The sequence below is a fragment of the Ascidiella aspersa genome, chromosome 6 (genome assembly GCF_963924565.1).
Source record: "Ascidiella aspersa chromosome 6, kaAscAspe10.2, whole genome shotgun sequence".
In the NCBI taxonomy this organism is placed as follows: Eukaryota; Metazoa; Chordata; class Ascidiacea; order Phlebobranchia; family Ascidiidae; genus Ascidiella; species Ascidiella aspersa.
This window is the reverse complement of record NC_139452.1, coordinates 25,229,370-25,248,462: the sequence shown is the minus strand read 5'-3', so window position 1 is coordinate 25,248,462 and position 19,093 is coordinate 25,229,370. Positions and strand designations below refer to the sequence as shown.

Sequence of the window (19,093 nt, the reverse complement as noted above, 5' to 3'; positions counted from 1 at the left end):
TTAAGTACTTGAACCATTAACACATGACAACATAGGCTAAAATTTAAGGAAACTATCAATTGGTCTCACAAAGAAGAGTTTTGACCGAAAATTTAGTTAGGTTAAATTAATTTATAGGCGTAGACCCTACCAACAAACACTACCGTATATTCCCTTAAGCAAATGCCGAAAGTTAGTTTGGGGCCATGTCCTCCTGCATGCATGTAGGGTATATCATGATTGTAACTGCCGACTACAGTGTACTGTACTGATAGCTTGTTTATTTATTTTATCACAGAATGTCGAGTAGAGGGGAAGCAATGGAGACCAGAGAAGGTTAGGTCTGGTCTTAGCGATGACAGAGCGGTCTCTGACGAAAACAGTACGGTCTCGGACGAAAAGAGCAGATATAGAGCATATAAGCAGACACACAAAGAGGGCGATATATAGAATGCCATATGAATATCGTTTAGCAGATAAAGTTACCTCTAGGCAGGGGTAGAGTGGCTTCATTCAGACCATGAGAAACCAACAAGTTGCAAACATTAAACTTCACTTTTCAAATCAATTTAATTTTGCAACAAAAAATAAATTACTGATTTACACGAAAATATCCGAAGACATTTGGCTTTTATAAATAAAAACCGTAAATACGCTCGATTTTATTGCATTACACATAAACAGCTTAGAAAGCACGTGATCAAATGTTGATAATGTTACGCTTGATTGCTTTTCAAAGAATACGTGTACTTTCAGATGTTTTTGCAACGCGATGCCGTAATGTAATTTTGGAGATAGCGTTTGATGTTAGTTTTGTTAATTCATATATAATTATTTTAAGATAAATAATTTTCGAACTCGTTTAATTTGTGTTAGGTTGCGAAAGTTAATAATGTAGTTAATTCATATTTGAGAATAATATTAATAAACAGTTGTTTTTCTAAAAATTTACTGATGTTTATCACGTCTTTTTTAATTAGATATTTTGCAGATAAATTTGCGAAAAATATTGCAGTACACCTAGTTCAGTTTATAGGTTTGTTAGAACACAGCAAAAAATGTACACTTGGATTTTTGGCCAAAGTGCCACGAAATGCAGAATCGTTGATGTGATTTGTCTAAAAAATATCTAAAAAAAGCCTTCTTTAGAGTGTGGATAGCAGAACTTTGGGAGCTGGTCTAGAATCCTACCACATAACTTTGACCGCATGTTTTGTTAGTGTTAAAAATAAATATGGTATGGATTCTTGACCAGCGCTGAACTTTGACCAGGTTGGAAAGTAAGGCCATTTTCACGCTCGGCCGCAGTCATAGCTGCGCATTTCATGTAAAGTCAACGTAAAATGTTGTGCAAAAATTTGCTCAAACTAATGGTTTTCAGTATACTCCAGTTTCAGCCGTGCAAATTTTACAAATAACGTTATTACAGCCGCCCAAATTTATGCGGAAATGCTATTACATCCTCGCAATTTTGGCTGCAAAATTGTCTTCCCGCAAAATCCAAAGTTTTCTTTCTGGAAATTTAATGCAAAATTTAGACGAAAATACTTTTTTTGAGAATACCCGAAGCAAATGTAATTCGCTACTATGTGAAGTGAATGACACCTGCTCACCCAACTGGCAACTAGCAAAATTTGTCATTCTTTATCAGACATATTATTATCATTTATCAATATTCCTTGCCTAGAGACCCCAAAGTATCTTTCCACAGAAGATGTAAATTGGCATTAAATTCTTGCCCAAAACTATACCAAGGACTTTATTAGGCATGAAATATCCCCATGTAAAAATGAAAAATAGAATTTCTGATATATATCATAAAATTCTGCCGTAACGTTTTTTTGGGGCAAAAAATTATTCAGCACGCATCATTGGTGGGCCCAAATTATACAATGCAGCCGGGCTAAAGACAATGTGTGCCCCACTAATAACCCTTCAGCTTACCCCCTGTATATTGATCCTAATTGTAGAAAAAAAATCATTTTTTTCAGATGTCGTTGGGAGTATGAATAGAATCCACAGTCCATGGAGGGTGACCAGGCTTTTGTGTTTACTTTTATTTGTGTTAGTAATTTATTACCAAGTACCTCAACTACCTGGATCAGTGCAAAATGAACCAAGAGCAGAGGCAATTACAACATCCCCTGTTGAAAGGTTGGCCTTGACCTTGACCTCACTGGCAGCCCCATGGACTTCTACCCATCTCAACGACATTCTTATAACTGTGAAAACTACGAAAAAGTTCCACGCAAATCGTCTGGCTTTGATCGCAAAAACCTGGTTTCAGTTGGCGCCAAAGCAAACGTACTTCTTCACTGATTCAGACGATGTCTATTATCAAAACCTAACCAATGGTCACCTGCTTAACACCAGCTGTGGATCGAGTCATATCAGGCTTGATCTTAGCTGTAAAATGGCGGCAGAGTTCCATTACTTCATACAGTCAGACAAAAAATGGTGGTGTCACTTTGACGATGATAATTACGTCAACGTGCAAAGGCTAGTAGCTGTGCTTAAAAAGCATAACTGGCAAGAGAAGGTTTACATTGGTCAACGTAGTATACTTAAACCGATAACCTCCGATTACAAAAATGAGAGAGTTAAGTTTGTTTTTGCCACCGGCGGTGCTGGGCTTTGTGTCTCACGAGCACTGGCTGATCTGATAGCACCTTGGTGTCTGAACGGAGCATTTGTGGACACGTCCAATGCGCTACGATTTCCTGATGATTGCACACTTGGATTTATAATCACAAACCGTTTCAACGTGTCCCTAACTCAGTCGCCATTGTTCCATTCTCACCTGGAATCGCTGTCGCAAATCAACAAAAGGACTTTCAGCAAGCAGGTTAGCTTCAGTTACAGTATTGGTAGCAATGCAAATGCGATTAATGCCCGTACAGGTCCTTTTAACCATACTGTAGACCCAACACGCTTCCTTACTTTGCATTGTGTACTCCATCCAAAAACGGATTATTGCTTAAAAGGTGATCCCACACTGTGAATTTTCCCAATCTCTCCAATTTTTTTCTGCGTCCAGTTAAATTCATATTAAGTTATTAGCGCAGATTTTTTTCAAACTATTGCAACCAAGTTATTATGTATATCTTGCCACTGATGTATGCCTCTATGCTTTGCAAGCCATTGTGTTCCTTTCTTGTGTTTTGTCAGTTTTATCTAACTTCTTTGTTTATGAGCAAAAGTTTCAGTGTTGATTTTTAGCTGTCAGTTGGTTTTATTTGTCAATTCCTGTTTTTTATGTTTTATTGCTGTTTATTATTTTTATATAGTGGTTGACCATTGCTTTTGTATTGGTAATAGTTGACCTTGAGTTTAAACGAGAAGCAAAATATGTATGTTGTACTTTAGTTGGTTATTCTATCTTTGTCAAATAATAGGCGTTAAGATCATGGCATCATTTTTACTTTTTCGTATGAAAAGAAAAAAATATTCATTGTCATTCTGTACTCTTTTACTTATTTGGCTCCATATCTTAAAAGTTAGTTTTTCTGCGTTAGCTATTTTAGAGGTAGTGTTTTTTTAGCATTGTGTTTCACAAGTCATTTAACGCTTGCTTTGTTTATGATATTTAAAAACAAACATCCCATACAAAATTGTTATGTCCCACAGTGATTTAACTGCCTAGTAAAAACTAAAAAAGATTTAAAAAAGATTTAAAAAAAAATGGTCTAAAAATGTTTCAAAAAATATGATTGATTTGCTTATAACCAACAAAATAACGGATAAGAGCTGTTTTTCATTTTCTGAAAAAGCTGTTTTGTACTTGTTTGTGTAAGATATTTATATATAAATTCTCACTGTAACCACGCATATTCTTTCACATTGTGTTTATTACGTACCAAGCTTATTACTTGCCCAACATACTGTACCCAAAGTATGAACCATTAACAATTACACTGTCACTGTTCACTAAATTTTAGTATGTGCATAATATTCTTATTCTACCCTGAGTAAATACCAGCCATTAATAACACAAAAAAGTAGTTTTATCAAAGTTGGTACTGTTTTATGATCATTTCCCATGACAAACATTTTGCCATACTTAATTGCCTTTGTTCATTTGTTTCAATAGTCTCAAAAAAAATGACAAGATACTTAAACAGCAAAAACCAATAAGCCATATGTGTACAAAGTAATATGTTTTCGTTTTGCCCTGACAGATTTTGTGAGCCATGACTTTTTGTATACTTTTTGTAAGATGTTCCTTGCCCTTTTAGTAGTTCCTTCAGTGTGTCTATTTATGCTTGTTTGTTTGTTTAGGAAATGGACAGTTATTTGTACATAGGTTTTGCCAGACTTTTAGAATAATTTCATTTGATTGCGCAACTTTATGGCAAGCAAGATGAGAGGTATTGTTTTGACGGGAGCCAGTTTTGCGCTAACGGCTGCCGTAGTCGTTCACGCTTGGATGCAGAAGAAACAGTTCTACCCTACGGTTGTGTATCTGACCAAGTCGAGCCCTTGCATGGCAGTAAGTGGTGCATTTTAATAATGTAAAATGCTGATATTGGTATTGTGTAATTTAGAACTTGAGGGGAACAAATTATTTGAGAGTGGATTTCTGAATCACAGAATTTACTAACTAAGTATCGTGATTTCTGGCTAACAGACTTTGCCAAAGTTCTAAAAACTAGTTTGAATGAATAAAAATTAGCCATTATGGTCTTAAAACCTATAATTATTATAAAATATGCATTTTACCAAGTAAATGGCATCATCAGTTTATCTATGTAATGCAATAGTAAGACTATAAAACTTTCAATTTGTTTGTATGGATGAACTGATGATGCCATAAAACATGGCCAAATGCATATTTTATAATCTAAGTTTTAGGAACTTGCTGACTGAATTTTGCTTGATACAGTGCTTTTGTCAAGCTTTTTTTAGTATAAACCTGTTTTTGAAGTTGTCTTTATCTTTCAAGGTACTGTACCTGCAAGCGTTTGTGTTTGTCTTGTTAATTGGAAAGTTAATGAGGAAAATTTTCTTTGGTAGCCTACGACCAGCCGAAACAGAAGTAAGGGTTTATATTTGAAAATAATTTGTGTACATTTGACAAACTTCGTGTAGGTGTGCATTTAAAATAACTATTTTGCAGTCTATATGTAAATTTCCGTCATAAGATCAGTTTTATCAATAAAACATATAATTAGCTTCTGAAATATTAGGAATACCATTGTGATACCAAAAGTACTTCAGAATAAGCATTGCAACTAGAACCTGTTTCCCATGCCTGGCAACAATAGCTTATTTCTGTTTCCCATGTTTAAAACAAACTACCATACCTTGTGTCTATAAATCACAAACAAGAAAATGCAAATTTTTATTTTTTAGCATCTAATCGAGAAGTCGTGGTATGCGGTCACCGACACATGTCTCGCTTTCACAATGTTCCGTGACGACTTTCACCCCGTGTTTGTTGCAGCATTTACTGTTCTACTGTTTCTTAAAGCCTTTCATTGGCTGCTTGAAGACAGGGTGGATTATGTGAGTTTCATATAGAATCATATATTATATGTATAGCCTTTAGATTTTTTGTAAATATTGCATCTCAATCTATGTGGTTATCAAAATCTGGTTAAATCCTGGCTGGAGCAATGATACAGTTTTATTTTTATGTCTTAATTTATAATATAATTATATGTTCTAGTTTTATTATGTACTTTTAACTAGTTTAGGCTAATTGTTATAATTCAGAGAGAAGAGTGAAATGTTATATTTCCATTGTGTTAATATCTTTATTCTCCATTTTTTTTTTAGCTTGTGATGACCAATCAAAGGATTTTTCAAACCATAAACCGATCTTTAATTATTTTATGCATAAAAAAGTAGGCCATTATATATTATGGCAATAATTTCAACATAGTGCAGCCTTTTCATATTTCCCTTGGAAAACTATTTTTAGTATTGAATACTAACAAAAAGTCAAAATAAAACATTAAACTCTATATAATCACATCTAAAATGTGTGCCCTAAATGATTAGTTTGATTGTTTAACTGTTAATGTCACTGATTATTTTGTACCATTTTTCATATAATTGTATGTTTGGTTTACAGATGGAAAGAAGTCCAGTGATAACTTTCATTTTCAAGTTAAGAGTTTTGTGTAAGTAAGATTTTTTACTGTAAAATCATTATTTTCGCTATTCGAGCAACCTTTTGAAGATTAGGCTAACTCCTTGACTAATTTTAAAGGCTTGGTTGGTTATCAAGTTATCAACTAATAATTATAAATATCCATTTCTAAAAGATCTGTATTTCAAATTAGTTTTGCTTTTTATCATAATATGTTTCATACTAAAGTTAGGCCGATATATTGGTTTACTGATAATTTCAGCCAATTGTTTGCTTTCACCAATATATTGCTATCGGTAAATTCTGGTCTATGTTTGCTACAAAAATAAAATGTACTTTTTCTAGAAATTTAAACAGTTTTCCTATTTTATTTGCCAAAGCACAACATTGTTTACCACCTTGCCAAGTTTGTATGTAGACTAAGAACACTTGCGGTCTCTTAAAACTACTTAGCGGTCACCCAAACCAAACCTTAAAAAAACCCTGGGTAGAGGTCGGACTATGTGATAGCAGTTGATCTCTGGTTAAACACCTATTTTTGCTTCTCTATGAGTCAATATTGTGCAATGGTGTAAAGAATTGTATAAAAAGATAGTTATTCCTATTTGGTTGGTCTGTTGGAATACTGGGTAACTTAGTAACATTCCTAAAAAACTTTTGAATGACCATCTACATTTTTTGCCTTTTCAGCTCTCCTCTCTATTCTTTTGATGTTCGACTTTCTTTTCGTCCTTAGTTCTTATCAGACAATCATCAGCAAAGGGGCTTCAGTGCAATTGGTGTTTGGTTTCGAGGTGAGTGTTCCCAATTTCTGCGTCACACTTTCCAAAAGCTTTTCATTCATACAACTTATTTTAAAATGCTGCCCCACAAACGTGTGCAGTTGCATTTGAATTCATAGATATTTTGCCATGTTTGAAACTTAACTTTCGTTGGTATACAATAATAGTAAAGTAAATACATACCTACATACATGGAAAAACGAGAAACTATATCGCAATTCTACGAAAACCTGTGATATCACAAAAACCTGGACACTGTACTGTTTCTAGTATAACAAGTATTTTTTTTTTTGTTTTTTTTTCAGTACGCAATTATGATCACAGTGGTGTTAACTGTGTTCATGAAGTACATTTTGCATCTCATCGACCTGCAGAGCGATAATCCATGGGAAAACAAAGCAGTCTACATGCTCTATGTGGAACTCATAACAGGTAGGTGGTAGAATTATCAAGACGTGAAAGTGGGTTCGTTTTTACATCAGGGATTTGTACCTGGGGGATAAGAATCCACGAGGGACCATTTTTAGTTGCTTTTTGCTTCTTTTTTTTGATCAATTGTATGTGTATCCGTTTTTCTTTTCTAATTTCAATTGGACCTTAGGAAGTACACCTTTTTATAAATATTTCTAATTAGGTGATGCTTGATGTTAAAAAATTTTTTTTTAAGTTTAACGAAAATAGCTCCATTATGTTTTTTATAATTTTAATGAAAAAAGCACCATTATGGTTTTCGCGATTAAATTTGTTTCCTAGCCATTGTTGATCGCCGTACAAAACCTCATTTTGTCGGATATGACTTTGTTAAAAAGATTCCCATGATAAGATAATCCTTACTGCCTTTAACTTTTTGGCGATTTTTTCCTTTTTTAAATGAACAACGGAGCAACAAATCTGTAACAAGTGTTGGTTGTTTTATTTAGTCAAGTTAAGTTGTTCTTGTGCCATGTTTTTATCAAACACATTTGCCAGCTGACTTACTGGCGTTTGCGTGGCGATGTGAAGAAGTTACTTTTGCAATAAACGCCATATTTTGTACAACGCGATCTTCTTAACTTTGCTTAAGCTTTGCGTGGTTAAACAAAATGCAAGCTATGGCCTCTTAATCGCTTTTACGTATTCTATATTGTTCCATCGCCGTGAAGCCATGTGTTATTCCCGATGGTAATGTCTAAAATTTCGTTCATGCCGCTTTACGTTCATTGCATATATTAAGTCAGTATACTTCTCCATAACAATAGTAAAGTCAAAAGGCTCAATGGAGTAACACATTAAATATGTAACGTTTATGCAAAATGTACATATTTATACCGGAAAAAGTATTTTGAATCTAAAGTAAAACTGATAGGGCACGTATGGAATCGTCAATTATTAACTGGCGATAGTGAAACAATGACTCCGCTGCCAAATCATTCTAGGGAGGTGCTAATGCAAACTGTCTCCAAATAAGTAAGCCTGTGACCCGCTTGTAAGTCTGTGACCCGCTTGCATAATGGTTTATCCCATAAACGCAAAAAGCGCTTAATGCACGAAATAACCAGCAGCCCGAAATGTCTTGTTATAAAAGACTTGGCTGAAATTTTAATATTATTTTGTATACGAGTCGATAGGTATCAATACCATCCTTGAACAATGTACATGACTGAAATATTAGCCAGTTGGAATATTACTTAGTTAGGTAGTGAAAGAGCGTTAACATCGGGTTCTACGCAGATATGAACAACAAAGGGTTGTGCACAGCTACACATACTCTCAAGGGAATCTAACTGATGCCCGCTGGACATACCTAGTTAAGCCGATTGTTCCATTGACTGGATCATTCAATTCTTGGCGTGATACATGTCGCTCGCTCGGCTCTGTATTTTGTCCCTATTATTTTATTTCAACGAATAGAGAGGCAAAAGCAACCAACGTAAAATATATATTAGACCTGTCTTGCATTCATTTGGAGACGTAAAAATTCTTGGCCGTTTTTCAGTCATAACTGTGCCTTTCTCAGCTTAGTACAAACAACACTAATTAGGTATCATGCTCCTGTTTACGAATTTCTTTCATTTATTTTCAATCTTCAGGATTTTTCCGGGTTATGCTGTACCTCTGTTTCATGGCCATAATGGTGAAGATCCACACGTTCCCCCTATTCTCAATCCGACCCATGTACATGGTGATGCGGTCCTTCAAGAAAGCCGTGTCCGACATCGTTTTGTCCAGACGGGCAATCAGGAATATGAACACACTGTAAGTGCCTTTTTTGTGCCATCTATCTATGCCAGAGCTGCTCGAATTGCTCAAGCAGCCAGAAATTTTGATAATGAATTAATGTGTCACATTAACTGAAGATGATACAAGTTCGTATCGAAACGTCTTAATCAAGATGCTGTCGATCTCCTCAACCTTTTTGGCTTTGGAATTCATTATCAAGCTACATTACAGATCCGTGCATAGTGTACATAAGCCAGAAATCTGCTATATATTTTTTACCTTAAATAGTCGATGGCCAGCGGCCGTGTTTTTCCCTTTTAATAGCAATCACAATAACCTCTAACCTGGTGTGTGTGTGTCTAAACCAGTGGTTCTCAACAGCCGGTTTGCGTCAACTTTTCTGCCGGTCCGCCTAATATATTACAATTTTATATCTTAATTGCAAGATGTGAAAGCTTGTACAACAAATTTAGAACTTCGCCAGTTCCGTAATTTGTAGCATTGTGGCGTAACATATAGAGTTAACGGTCTACTTTGGACTTTATCGTACGTCGCAATGTGCAAGTGTTGTGCCCAACTGTTTAAAAGTAGTCTACAACTCGTTTAAGTCTTAAACTTTCAGACCAGTTGTATGTGAATAACTTAAATAGAACCACGTATAACACGTATGATATCAAAAAAACAGCGGTTAATTTCTCATAAAATTGAAGTATTAATTATTTGCTTTGAAGCATTATTTAGCGTAATTACATTTTGGGTTAAGCTTGATTTTTGAAGGTCCACCGATTCGCAAAATTTGTTTTGAAATTTTACCAGTCCGTAAGCTAAAAAGGTTGAGAACCACTGGTCTAAACTATTAAAATAATTCTCGCGGCCCACAAAATCTTAATGGTCCACATTTGTAGCGCGGCCCGCAGTGTTCAGTTTGCCGATCACTTTGAAAGAGTATTATAAAACTGCCTTTTAAAGCAATAAACTGTACCATTGTAAACTTGTTCTTCCGGTAAAATTTTATCCCCTATTCCCGAATAGGTAGTTGAAACGTTGGTACTTTAATAAAATTTCGCCGGAAGAACAAATTTATAATGGTACAGTTTACTGCTTTAAGAGGCAGTTTGATGATACTCTGCCGTAGTGATCGGCAAACTGCGTAAAAGGTTCGTAAAAGGGGTCCGCGATGTTAAAAGGGTTGAAAAAGCAGTAGGCGCGAGCATGTTTATACAACTTGCCAGCGACAAATTGAAGCGTATACTGGTATATACATTATACATACATACTCCATTATGCCCCCACTTAACGCGGCTTGTTTTAAAGGTACGCCGACGCGACGGCAGAGGAACTGGAAGCTTCCGACAGCACTTGTATCATTTGTCGCGAGGAAATGCGAGCGCCCGCCGCCAACCCAGGAGATGCGCAAGCACAAAGGCAGAACAATGGAGCCGGTAATTGGAGTCGTTTGCTTATTGAGTGCCCTGGTTTCAATTGCCTTTTCTCGTTTTGTTGTTGTCCCTAGAAAGCCACTCCTCCAGCCCTTCGAGCTGATTTTAACTTGTGTTTATGCTAAATGTTTTAAAAGGTTGCCGCGATTGTTTAAGAAGACCGGATGTTTGTCCCTGTAAATTGTCTGGTCTGGTAAGGCAATGATGCCATAAAAAGCAAGTATCACATTTTTTTCATGAAAAGCAAATATGACATTTTATCCAAGTGACTTAACTAGACTTTGAGTCATATCGCCAAAATCACTTTACTTGACTAAAGTCTTTTGGGCCAAATGACTCAACATGACTAAAATCATTTGGTTAAATAACTTGACTTTAAAAAGTCTAATTAAGCCTTTTGGGCCAGGTGTCTTGACTTGACTTAAGTCTATTGGGAAAAATTACTTTAATTGACTTGACTTAAAGTCTTATTAGAAATAGAACTTGACTTAAGTCTTTTGGGCAAAATGACTCAAATCGTTAAATGACTTGACTTGGACTTTAGTCGAAAAGATTTTGTTAATGCATAAACCCAAACCCTTGAATGAAATATTTTTGTACAAAATATGGATAGCTTCTTGCCTGAACACCACAATAAGTAAACAGTGTTTGGTTTTTATTGCTCTTTCCAATATTCACCCAATGTGATTTATTAATTTCCAAGGTTCGAACAAGAAACTGCCGTGTGGCCACATCTTCCATGCTTCCTGCCTTAGGTCGTGGTTTCAGCGCCAGCAAACCTGTCCGACTTGTAGGCTGGATATCTTGCAGAACCAGCCAAGACCAACAGTAAGTTTAAAATTATCTTTTAAATTCTTATTTTACCCGGCTTTTGTAGAATTTTAGCTCAGCTTAAACCACGTGGCGATTATGAAGTTTCTAGTTGCAACGCAAAACATTTTACAAAATCTTAACTTTAAATTTGAAAGATTTAACTGTATAGGGAATCATTTGCACCAGAAAGTAATTCGTATGTACACTAATGTATCTAACAAGTAAATGATTGTAGCGACACTACACCGACCCGGATTTTTGAAAGCGTTATGTTTGCCTTTTTCCCATTTTTCTCGTGCCGTCCTTTTTTTAGTAAGGTGCCAAATCAAAGTAGGACACACTAGAAATAAACAGGCAAGAAAAAAATAAGAAAAAGGCATATGTTTACCTGTAGAAACTTATTGGCATCAGAACGTAATTTGCATGTGCACTCTAATGTACCTAACAAGTAACTGATCTCAATATACACTTTGAGAATATATTTATTTTGTTTTCACTCACGAGTCCATTTACACCAGAAAGTATACTTACATACCTAAAACTAAAAGTGTGTTTTGCACCTAAAAGTAAACTGGTTTTAACTACGACTTTCCTAACTTTAAATTTGAAAGATTTTCCTATAGGGACTAGGCTCCATCATAACGCAATCCGTATGTACACTACTCTACCAAACAAGTAACTGATCTCAATATACACTTTAAGTATATCTATTTTGTTTGCACTCACGAGTCACGCTTCCATTTACAAATGAAGGTTACTTATAAAACTAAAAGTGTGCTTGGCACCTAAAACTAAACTGGTTTTAGCTACGACTTTTCTTATTACATTGATGCGCTTCCTAAAACTAAACTGATTTTAACCGTTACTACTGTTCTTCTTATAAACGATTTTTCTTATTATTTTGCTGCGCTTACTTTTTAGCCCCCGCCCCCACCAAGACCAGCCCCACCTCCCCCCGCCCCACCAGCACACCAAGGACCATGTAAGTGTCAAATAAGTATTTATCCTAATGTTTTATTGAACGATTTTACATCGGTTTTCTTTGTAGTTGTGTACATTGCTTTCTGTAATTCTTCTATATGGCCGCATTTGTCTAATTCGAAATATAGGAATCAGGTGGCACTGTATAAAGACAAAGTGTATTAAATTCTCGACAAGCTTTCGCACAACCGTGCTTTATCAAGTCAAAGTACAAAAGGAAATTATTAAAGGCCTGATGAAGCACGATTGTCGGGTGTGCAAAAGCTTGTCGAGAATTCAATACAATTTGTCTTTATTCAGTGCCATCCGGTTTCCTCTATTGCACACTGTGTAGTGTGTATCTTTCCAGTAAATCTAAGGAAACTAATTGCAAGCAAATGTTGTCGAGTTTTTTAACAAGTTTGATCGGTTAAATCACTGAATATGAGAATTTTACGCGATTATCATAATCTTGTTCACTGATTGATTGATTATATTTATTATATCACTTAAAATTCCATTGAAACATTCAACTGCGATCTGGCCCTTCTGAAACTGGCCCACGATAACGGCACACATATTATAGTACTCCGGGAACCCTGAAAAGGGCTATTTTGCAAGCAAATGTTGACATTTTTAACATGTTTGATCACTTGAACAACCGAATGTTCTTCGCGACTATGATAATTTTGTTCACTGACCAATATAGTGTTTATTATATCGCTTTAAACACCACTGAAACATTTATCCACAAGTGCGCGCAACTGCGATCTGGCCATTCTGAAACTGACCAACGATAACAACAGTTACGACATACATACTATTGAACACTGGCAGACTTGAGAAGGGCTAAGATGGTAGCGACGGTTCCAATATTCCGAAATTTAACAGTAATTAGTTAGTGCACAAAATGCCTTCGGGTATGCTAACCTAAATCAGTCAGCCTGCGGTCAGGTTTGTAGTGTAAGGCTTATAAAAACAACCAGCATGCGATGAGGTTCGAACCCACGACCTCCGGTCATAGCCGAACCATCGCTCTACCAACTGAGCTACACATGCTATAAAAGGAGCGAGTCGAAAAACAATCATAGCACCATTGCCTGCTTCACCTGGTTCGTACAAAACTTCTGAGCCTGCGTAGCTCTGTTGGTAGAGCGACCGTCCAGTATGACCGGAGGTCGTGAGTTCAAACCTTACAGCAGGCTAGTTGTTTTCTAGCCTTGCCTTTCTTAAACCACAATCCTGATCAGGCTAACTGTTTTCGGTAAGCCTCTCCGTAGGCATCTTGTGTACTATATATATGGGTACAGTTATGGTTGGCCACCAGTACGACTCCAGAAGAACTTGATCACAGAATACACATTTTGTATATCAGGGTTCCTTAAACTTGTTTTACCGCTGACACCTACAATTTTGTTTTGCTTCGCTTGAACCACGTTAGGCAAGAATTTCTAAAAATGACGTCACAATACAAATAGACTTTAGAAATATGCTGATTTCGGTCCAAAAAATGTGGAAGTAAAATGGAATCTAAATCAACATTCAGGGCAAAAACGTTTTATTCTTAATTAAACTTTTTTTTTTAAATTGATTACTTCTTATATTACACTAATATTTCAATTAGGCCTTCATGGATCCCCTGCAGTTCACAGACCCTAGTTTAAGAACCCCTGGTGTATATGTTTGTTTGAGTTGTTTCGTTAGCGTATATGTTTCGAAAACAGTTCTAAAAATTCAATTTATTTGCAGACCCCCCGATGTTCCCACCCATGTACATGCCCCCGCCGCCCATGTACCCCCAGCAGGGTAACGGACAGGCCCCTGCCTCGGCTCCAGCGGGCGGTGCCCCCTCTACTTCTGCCCCACAACCCCCAACTGGAGCCCCGCCACCACCTGGCCTCCAGTTACCCCCCATGCCCCCGGGAATGCCCCCAATGACACCCCCGATGTTCATGCCCCACATGCCGTTCATGCCACCCCCGCCGGTACCCCCCAATTTAGGGTGAGCTTTTTTTTGTTATTCAATAGTTGAAAGGATTTCACTAACAGTAACAGTATAATACCATGGTTTTTAGCATATGCTTAAAAACTTTAATTTTAAGGATATTCAATTTGATGGAATTTATCTTAAATCTAAAACACTTACACTAAAATATGCCAGCAAGGTTATCATAAACCACAAAACAAAACACAACCTACGTTTTTTTTGTTTTTTTTTAGCAAAAGGCAAAATTAATAATGACTTATAAACATTCGAATCAAAATTTATTTTAATCCACAAAATAAAGGATTTGTTTTTCCTGTCGTTTTTTTAAGCTTGTGTTTTTCTTGTCAAAAACTTACCTTAAACATCAGACAATTTAAACAAAATAAATAGGTTGTTTAGACCAGTGTTTGCTTATCAGGTGAATGGTTCACACCAGGGTTCAAAATTTTTTTGCAGGGGTGATCCAATCAAAGTGGGTGAATTAAGGGTGAACTGTCAGAAATGGATGATAGCTTGCGAGCAGGGCGGATATTCCGGGTTTTCATTTTGTTCTGTTATATGTAGACGAGATAGTTTTATCAAATCGAGACAAGGATGAACGAAAGCTGGAGATATATGCTAGGGGTGAACAACACTAAAAAATAAGCACTGGTTTAGACAATTTCAACAAATCACTTTGTATCGCTATCCGTTTCCATACGATATTTTAAACACGTTTTCAACAAATAAATCCACTGACTCATCCTTACGACAACCACTCTTTTATGCCACCCAGTGGACTGAGCGACGAGCAGCTTCGCGCCATGGAGGGTAACCAGCGGAGGGCGGTAGAGCTACGCGTGGAGTGTCTGCGCAACATCAGCCTGCTTCTGGACGCCGCGTTTAGCCAAGTGCAACATTACGTCACCGCAGTGCAAGCCGAGGGTGACGCGGGGTGAGTATCCGTCTGGCGATTGTAAATCCGAGCAGCTATCCGGCCCGACATGGCCAAGCCTTACAGCTGTGGTCATTTACCTTTTTCCTTGCTGCACCCCTTTCAAGTCACCAACCAATTCTCGCACCCCCTTCTAGAATTGCTTTAAATAACAAAACCATTATACTTTCATAACAAGTAACTGATAACACAGTATCACAATACCAAAATGTGAGTTAGTTTTACATTTTTTGAGTTACATTTTATTTATCTGGGCGAAGAAATAAATTAATGCATATTCTGTGTCTGATTGAGAATCCCCGCATCCCTTGGAACAGTTCTGGCACCCCTTGGAACAGTTCTGGCACCCCTGGTTACGAAACCCTGCCTTACAGTTATTCGGCCCTTAAAAATTTGGTGCCCCCTGCTTTAAACAGTTTTACTGTGATAACATTTCACTCTAAACCCCACCGCAATATTTAAAAACAAGTTTGTCTTTGGCGTATTCACCAGTGTTGTAATGACGTAAGTCACTGTTTTCAAATGACGTTACTTGACTTGAGTCTTTTGGGCAAATGACTTAAATTGACTTAAGTCTTTTAAACTAATAACTTGGGTTGAAAAATCAAGTGTTTTCATTAAGCATTTTTTCGTAAAATTGGGTTGTTTGTCCTAATTTTTGCACATAAAACTATTTTCTTGCCCTCTATTGCCTTTTTGGTATTTTTTAGTCAAGGCATTGCTCATATTCGGACGAGTTTATCTAATTTTAATAGCTTAAGCTGTATTTTTTAGGAAAAGGACTTGGAATTAACTTGCTTAATTATGGCTTGACTGGGACTTGACTTGTAATTTATTCGTAAGGACTTGACTTGGACTTAAGTTGTTTTACATATGACTTGACTTGAACTTAAGTTATTTTACAAATAACTTGGCTTGAACTTAAGTTATTTTACAAATGACTTGACTGGGACTTAAATAATTTCAAAATAATTTGTTTACAACACTCATGCTGCACTTGACGCTATCCTATGATTTGCCTGTTTTTCAATTCTCCATAATTAAAACCTCGACTTTCAGGTTAACCATCCACGCGATGCCGGATCTCACGAGGCAGCCGACTCCTCCACCTGTAACATCCCAAGAGGCAGGAGGACCGTCTTCCGGGACTCCTTCTGCTTCGGATCCCACCTCGTCTGCTCCTGAAGTACCAGGACCGAGCGGACTCGCGCAGAAACCTCCGACTTCTTCTTCTGATACTTCAGGTGAACTGGAAGATTTAGGAGCAAATTGCTTCTTAGCTTCTCGTCTTTGTTTAGTCTTCCGAATGAATAAAGGCCCTGAAATTGGAGACGAAAAATGAGGTGAAAATGTTGATACTGGATGGGGTTCCCGTGAAAGCGATGCTTTTTAAATATCAAACAAAGTGTAATTAACTTTTTAGTAATAACTTTTGTAAGAAAATATCATTTTCTTGATTCCTTCCCAAAAAGAACAGCATCTGATTATTTTGAAAAGCAATCTTTACTATTAAGATTACCAATGAATTGGTTGTCCTAAAAAGTACATCGTAGCCCACAGCGTGGTAGCTTGTCCTCATACCTGCAGGGGTATTGCACCAATTTGCTACATCTATTTACTCCAGTGTTAAATCTGTGTTAATGGTTATTTGTGGGAGTGTGGGACTATCGAAATTCCAAGTTAAAACTAGTGCACAACACAATCTCCAACTCATTTACACATTGCCTTCAACGTCTGCGTTCCTTTGAAAACGAGAAAAAAGGGGCATCGGCCTTACGTTGTCTATTCAATGTAAAATACTGTTGCTACCAGGCGTAGTAGTAATAAATAGACATATTTCATATGTAATTGTTCGAGCGATCGGTGTCACTCACCCTGACAAAGGCGATTTGAATAGGTTGCCGAGACGTTGATTATCAATTACAATTTCCCTTAACCTGTTCCTTAAGCTAGATTCCTCAACAACAACCAACGCCTTTTAATGAATATTACATCTGGACAATATTTAAATCTTCGTGTATTTTCGCACAGAACCAACCTCGCCAAATGACGACGATCTTCCTTCCGACGCCGATGAGTTGCGAAGGCGACGTCTGGCCAAGCTGGCCTCGGCGCCCAGGGTGAACCAGGAACACGAGAAGGATGACTAACGCCATCTGGTGTCGAGTGTGCTTCCAACTACCCACAATGCAACATTCGATCAACCGACTGTCCGACTGAAAAGCGACCTAGTGTGATTTTTTTCGCGATGCTGTTGTTTTTGTGCGGTAGAATTGCTTTATACACAAGGTCGTTAGGGTTTTACGGATTAGAGCGTTGAAAATGCCGAGGATTTAACCGAACCCTATTTTGTATAAAAATGCAATATTCTGCTGATGATATAATTTATTCCTTAATAAGTAACATTAACCTTTGGTTCCAAGAAATCGATATGTGGCAATATACAAAGCGTCAACAGTAACCTGTAGCTAGTCTGGTCGCGTGTTAGCAAAAAAGCTCGGCCACCACTTTGCATGTTTACTTAGAAACCTTTATAGCGAAGTCTTTTTCCAGTCTTGTGCGTGTCCGTGTAACTTTCTAGGAGCGGTGTGTGTTTCGTTTCAGAGAATCTTTATCTTACTTTCGTTTATTTGCGGTTGCTTCTTCAACGTGCAAATATTTCTGTCGAAACTGCCGATCAAATCGAAGAACCTTGCGGCTTTTCGTCCCTGCAGCACCCAACATAGCTGCCAGCCCCGAAATCATTTTTGCTCTCTGCTTGCGTTTTTCGCAACGTTTTGCTGGTGAATAAATAAGTACGCTAAGTGAATGCGCTTCGTGTCTGATGCGGGCTGCTCCGTTTGCCAAAAGAAGAGTCGGAAGGTTTTTTGAAGAGGTTTTAAAGTGTAGATTTTTGGCCAGTAAATGGAAATTTAATTTGTGATAGGAAAAATGTTCGAAAGCATTGTAAGTAGCATTATAAAAAGCAAACAAACACTTTCCGCACTGTTTTATTCGACAACTGTTTTTTTTTAAGGCTAATATATCATAAACTTAAGTGAAAAGCCGAGAAACTTGAACAGGGAACCTGATTTTACAATCCTATGACGTTGTACAAAGTAACAACTATGCCAGAGTCGCATAATATTGGCCATACACGGTAGCACACAGAAGATATACGCACTTTGCTTTTTTACTTTGCACTATAGTATAGGTAGGCTGCTTTGTTTTTCCATGTGCTAAAATAGTCAAATAAATGGAGCAGTTCAAACGCATGGCGACAGTTCGAACTGGTATCAGTCTTCCGATCTGATGTTATCGGTCATGCCTTTCAGTTGACATGACGGTTTGCAGTTATAGTGCGATTTAAAAGCTTGGTTATTTACACTTCTTTTTGTGGTTGATTTTTTTATAGCAAGACTGTATCTTTGCGGAAACGTTTTTTTGTGTCACTTTGGCTTTGCGGTTTTTATTTGAACGTAATGAAATAAACAAAATTAAAGCATTTTAATACCGGAATAAAGTTAAGATACGAAACGGAATCATTATGTGACGCCCTTGGAATATTTAAACGATGCACCAGGGGCGACGCACAATTTAAAAACCGCTGGCTTGGGCTAAATACGAAGCTAAAAGAATTTTGCTAAATCACTGAAATCCTTTTTGCAGTTAAAAACTTCTTGAAATATAATATTAAAAACCCTTTTCTGACAAAGATTGACTATTTGCCTGTAATATGCCTAACACACTTTTTATAGTAGATTCCCTATAATGGTATTAATTTATTGAGCCAAAAAGCGCGAAATTTAAAATAACGAGGTGTTAGCAAACTATATGGAATTCTTTGTCATTTTGATCGAAGTTTTTTAACTCTAATCTTTTGTAGTCGAATTTCGTGTGTTGTAAAAGCCGTGAATATCCCGTTAA

At 36.9% G+C, this 19,093-nt stretch overlaps 1 protein-coding gene and 1 pseudogene across 2 annotated transcripts; both read left to right on the top strand.

Moving 5' to 3' along the window:
• The first annotated feature begins 751 nt into the window (after window positions 1-751).
• LOC146140972 (beta-1,3-N-acetylglucosaminyltransferase lunatic fringe pseudogene) lies at window positions 752-3,472 on the top strand (annotated as a pseudogene). Its single transcript, XR_014501318.1, has 2 exons — window positions 752-785; window positions 1,971-3,472. The product of XR_014501318.1 is annotated as a beta-1,3-N-acetylglucosaminyltransferase lunatic fringe pseudogene (transcript).
• A 188-nt stretch (window positions 3,473-3,660) lies between these two features.
• Window positions 3,661-17,990, top strand: LOC146140971 (E3 ubiquitin-protein ligase synoviolin-like). The gene is made up of 14 exons (XM_083391083.1): window positions 3,661-4,468; window positions 4,922-5,014; window positions 5,332-5,484; window positions 6,056-6,104; window positions 6,764-6,867; window positions 7,161-7,287; window positions 8,925-9,090; window positions 10,369-10,496; window positions 11,197-11,321; window positions 12,228-12,288; window positions 14,016-14,268; window positions 15,029-15,187; window positions 16,247-16,431; window positions 17,219-17,990. Exons 1-14 carry the CDS (start codon window positions 4,328-4,330, stop codon window positions 17,335-17,337), a joined length of 1,863 nt encoding a protein of 620 aa, XP_083247209.1. The 5' UTR covers window positions 3,661-4,327; the 3' UTR covers window positions 17,338-17,990.
• The last annotated feature ends 1,103 nt before the right edge of the window (window positions 17,991-19,093 follow it).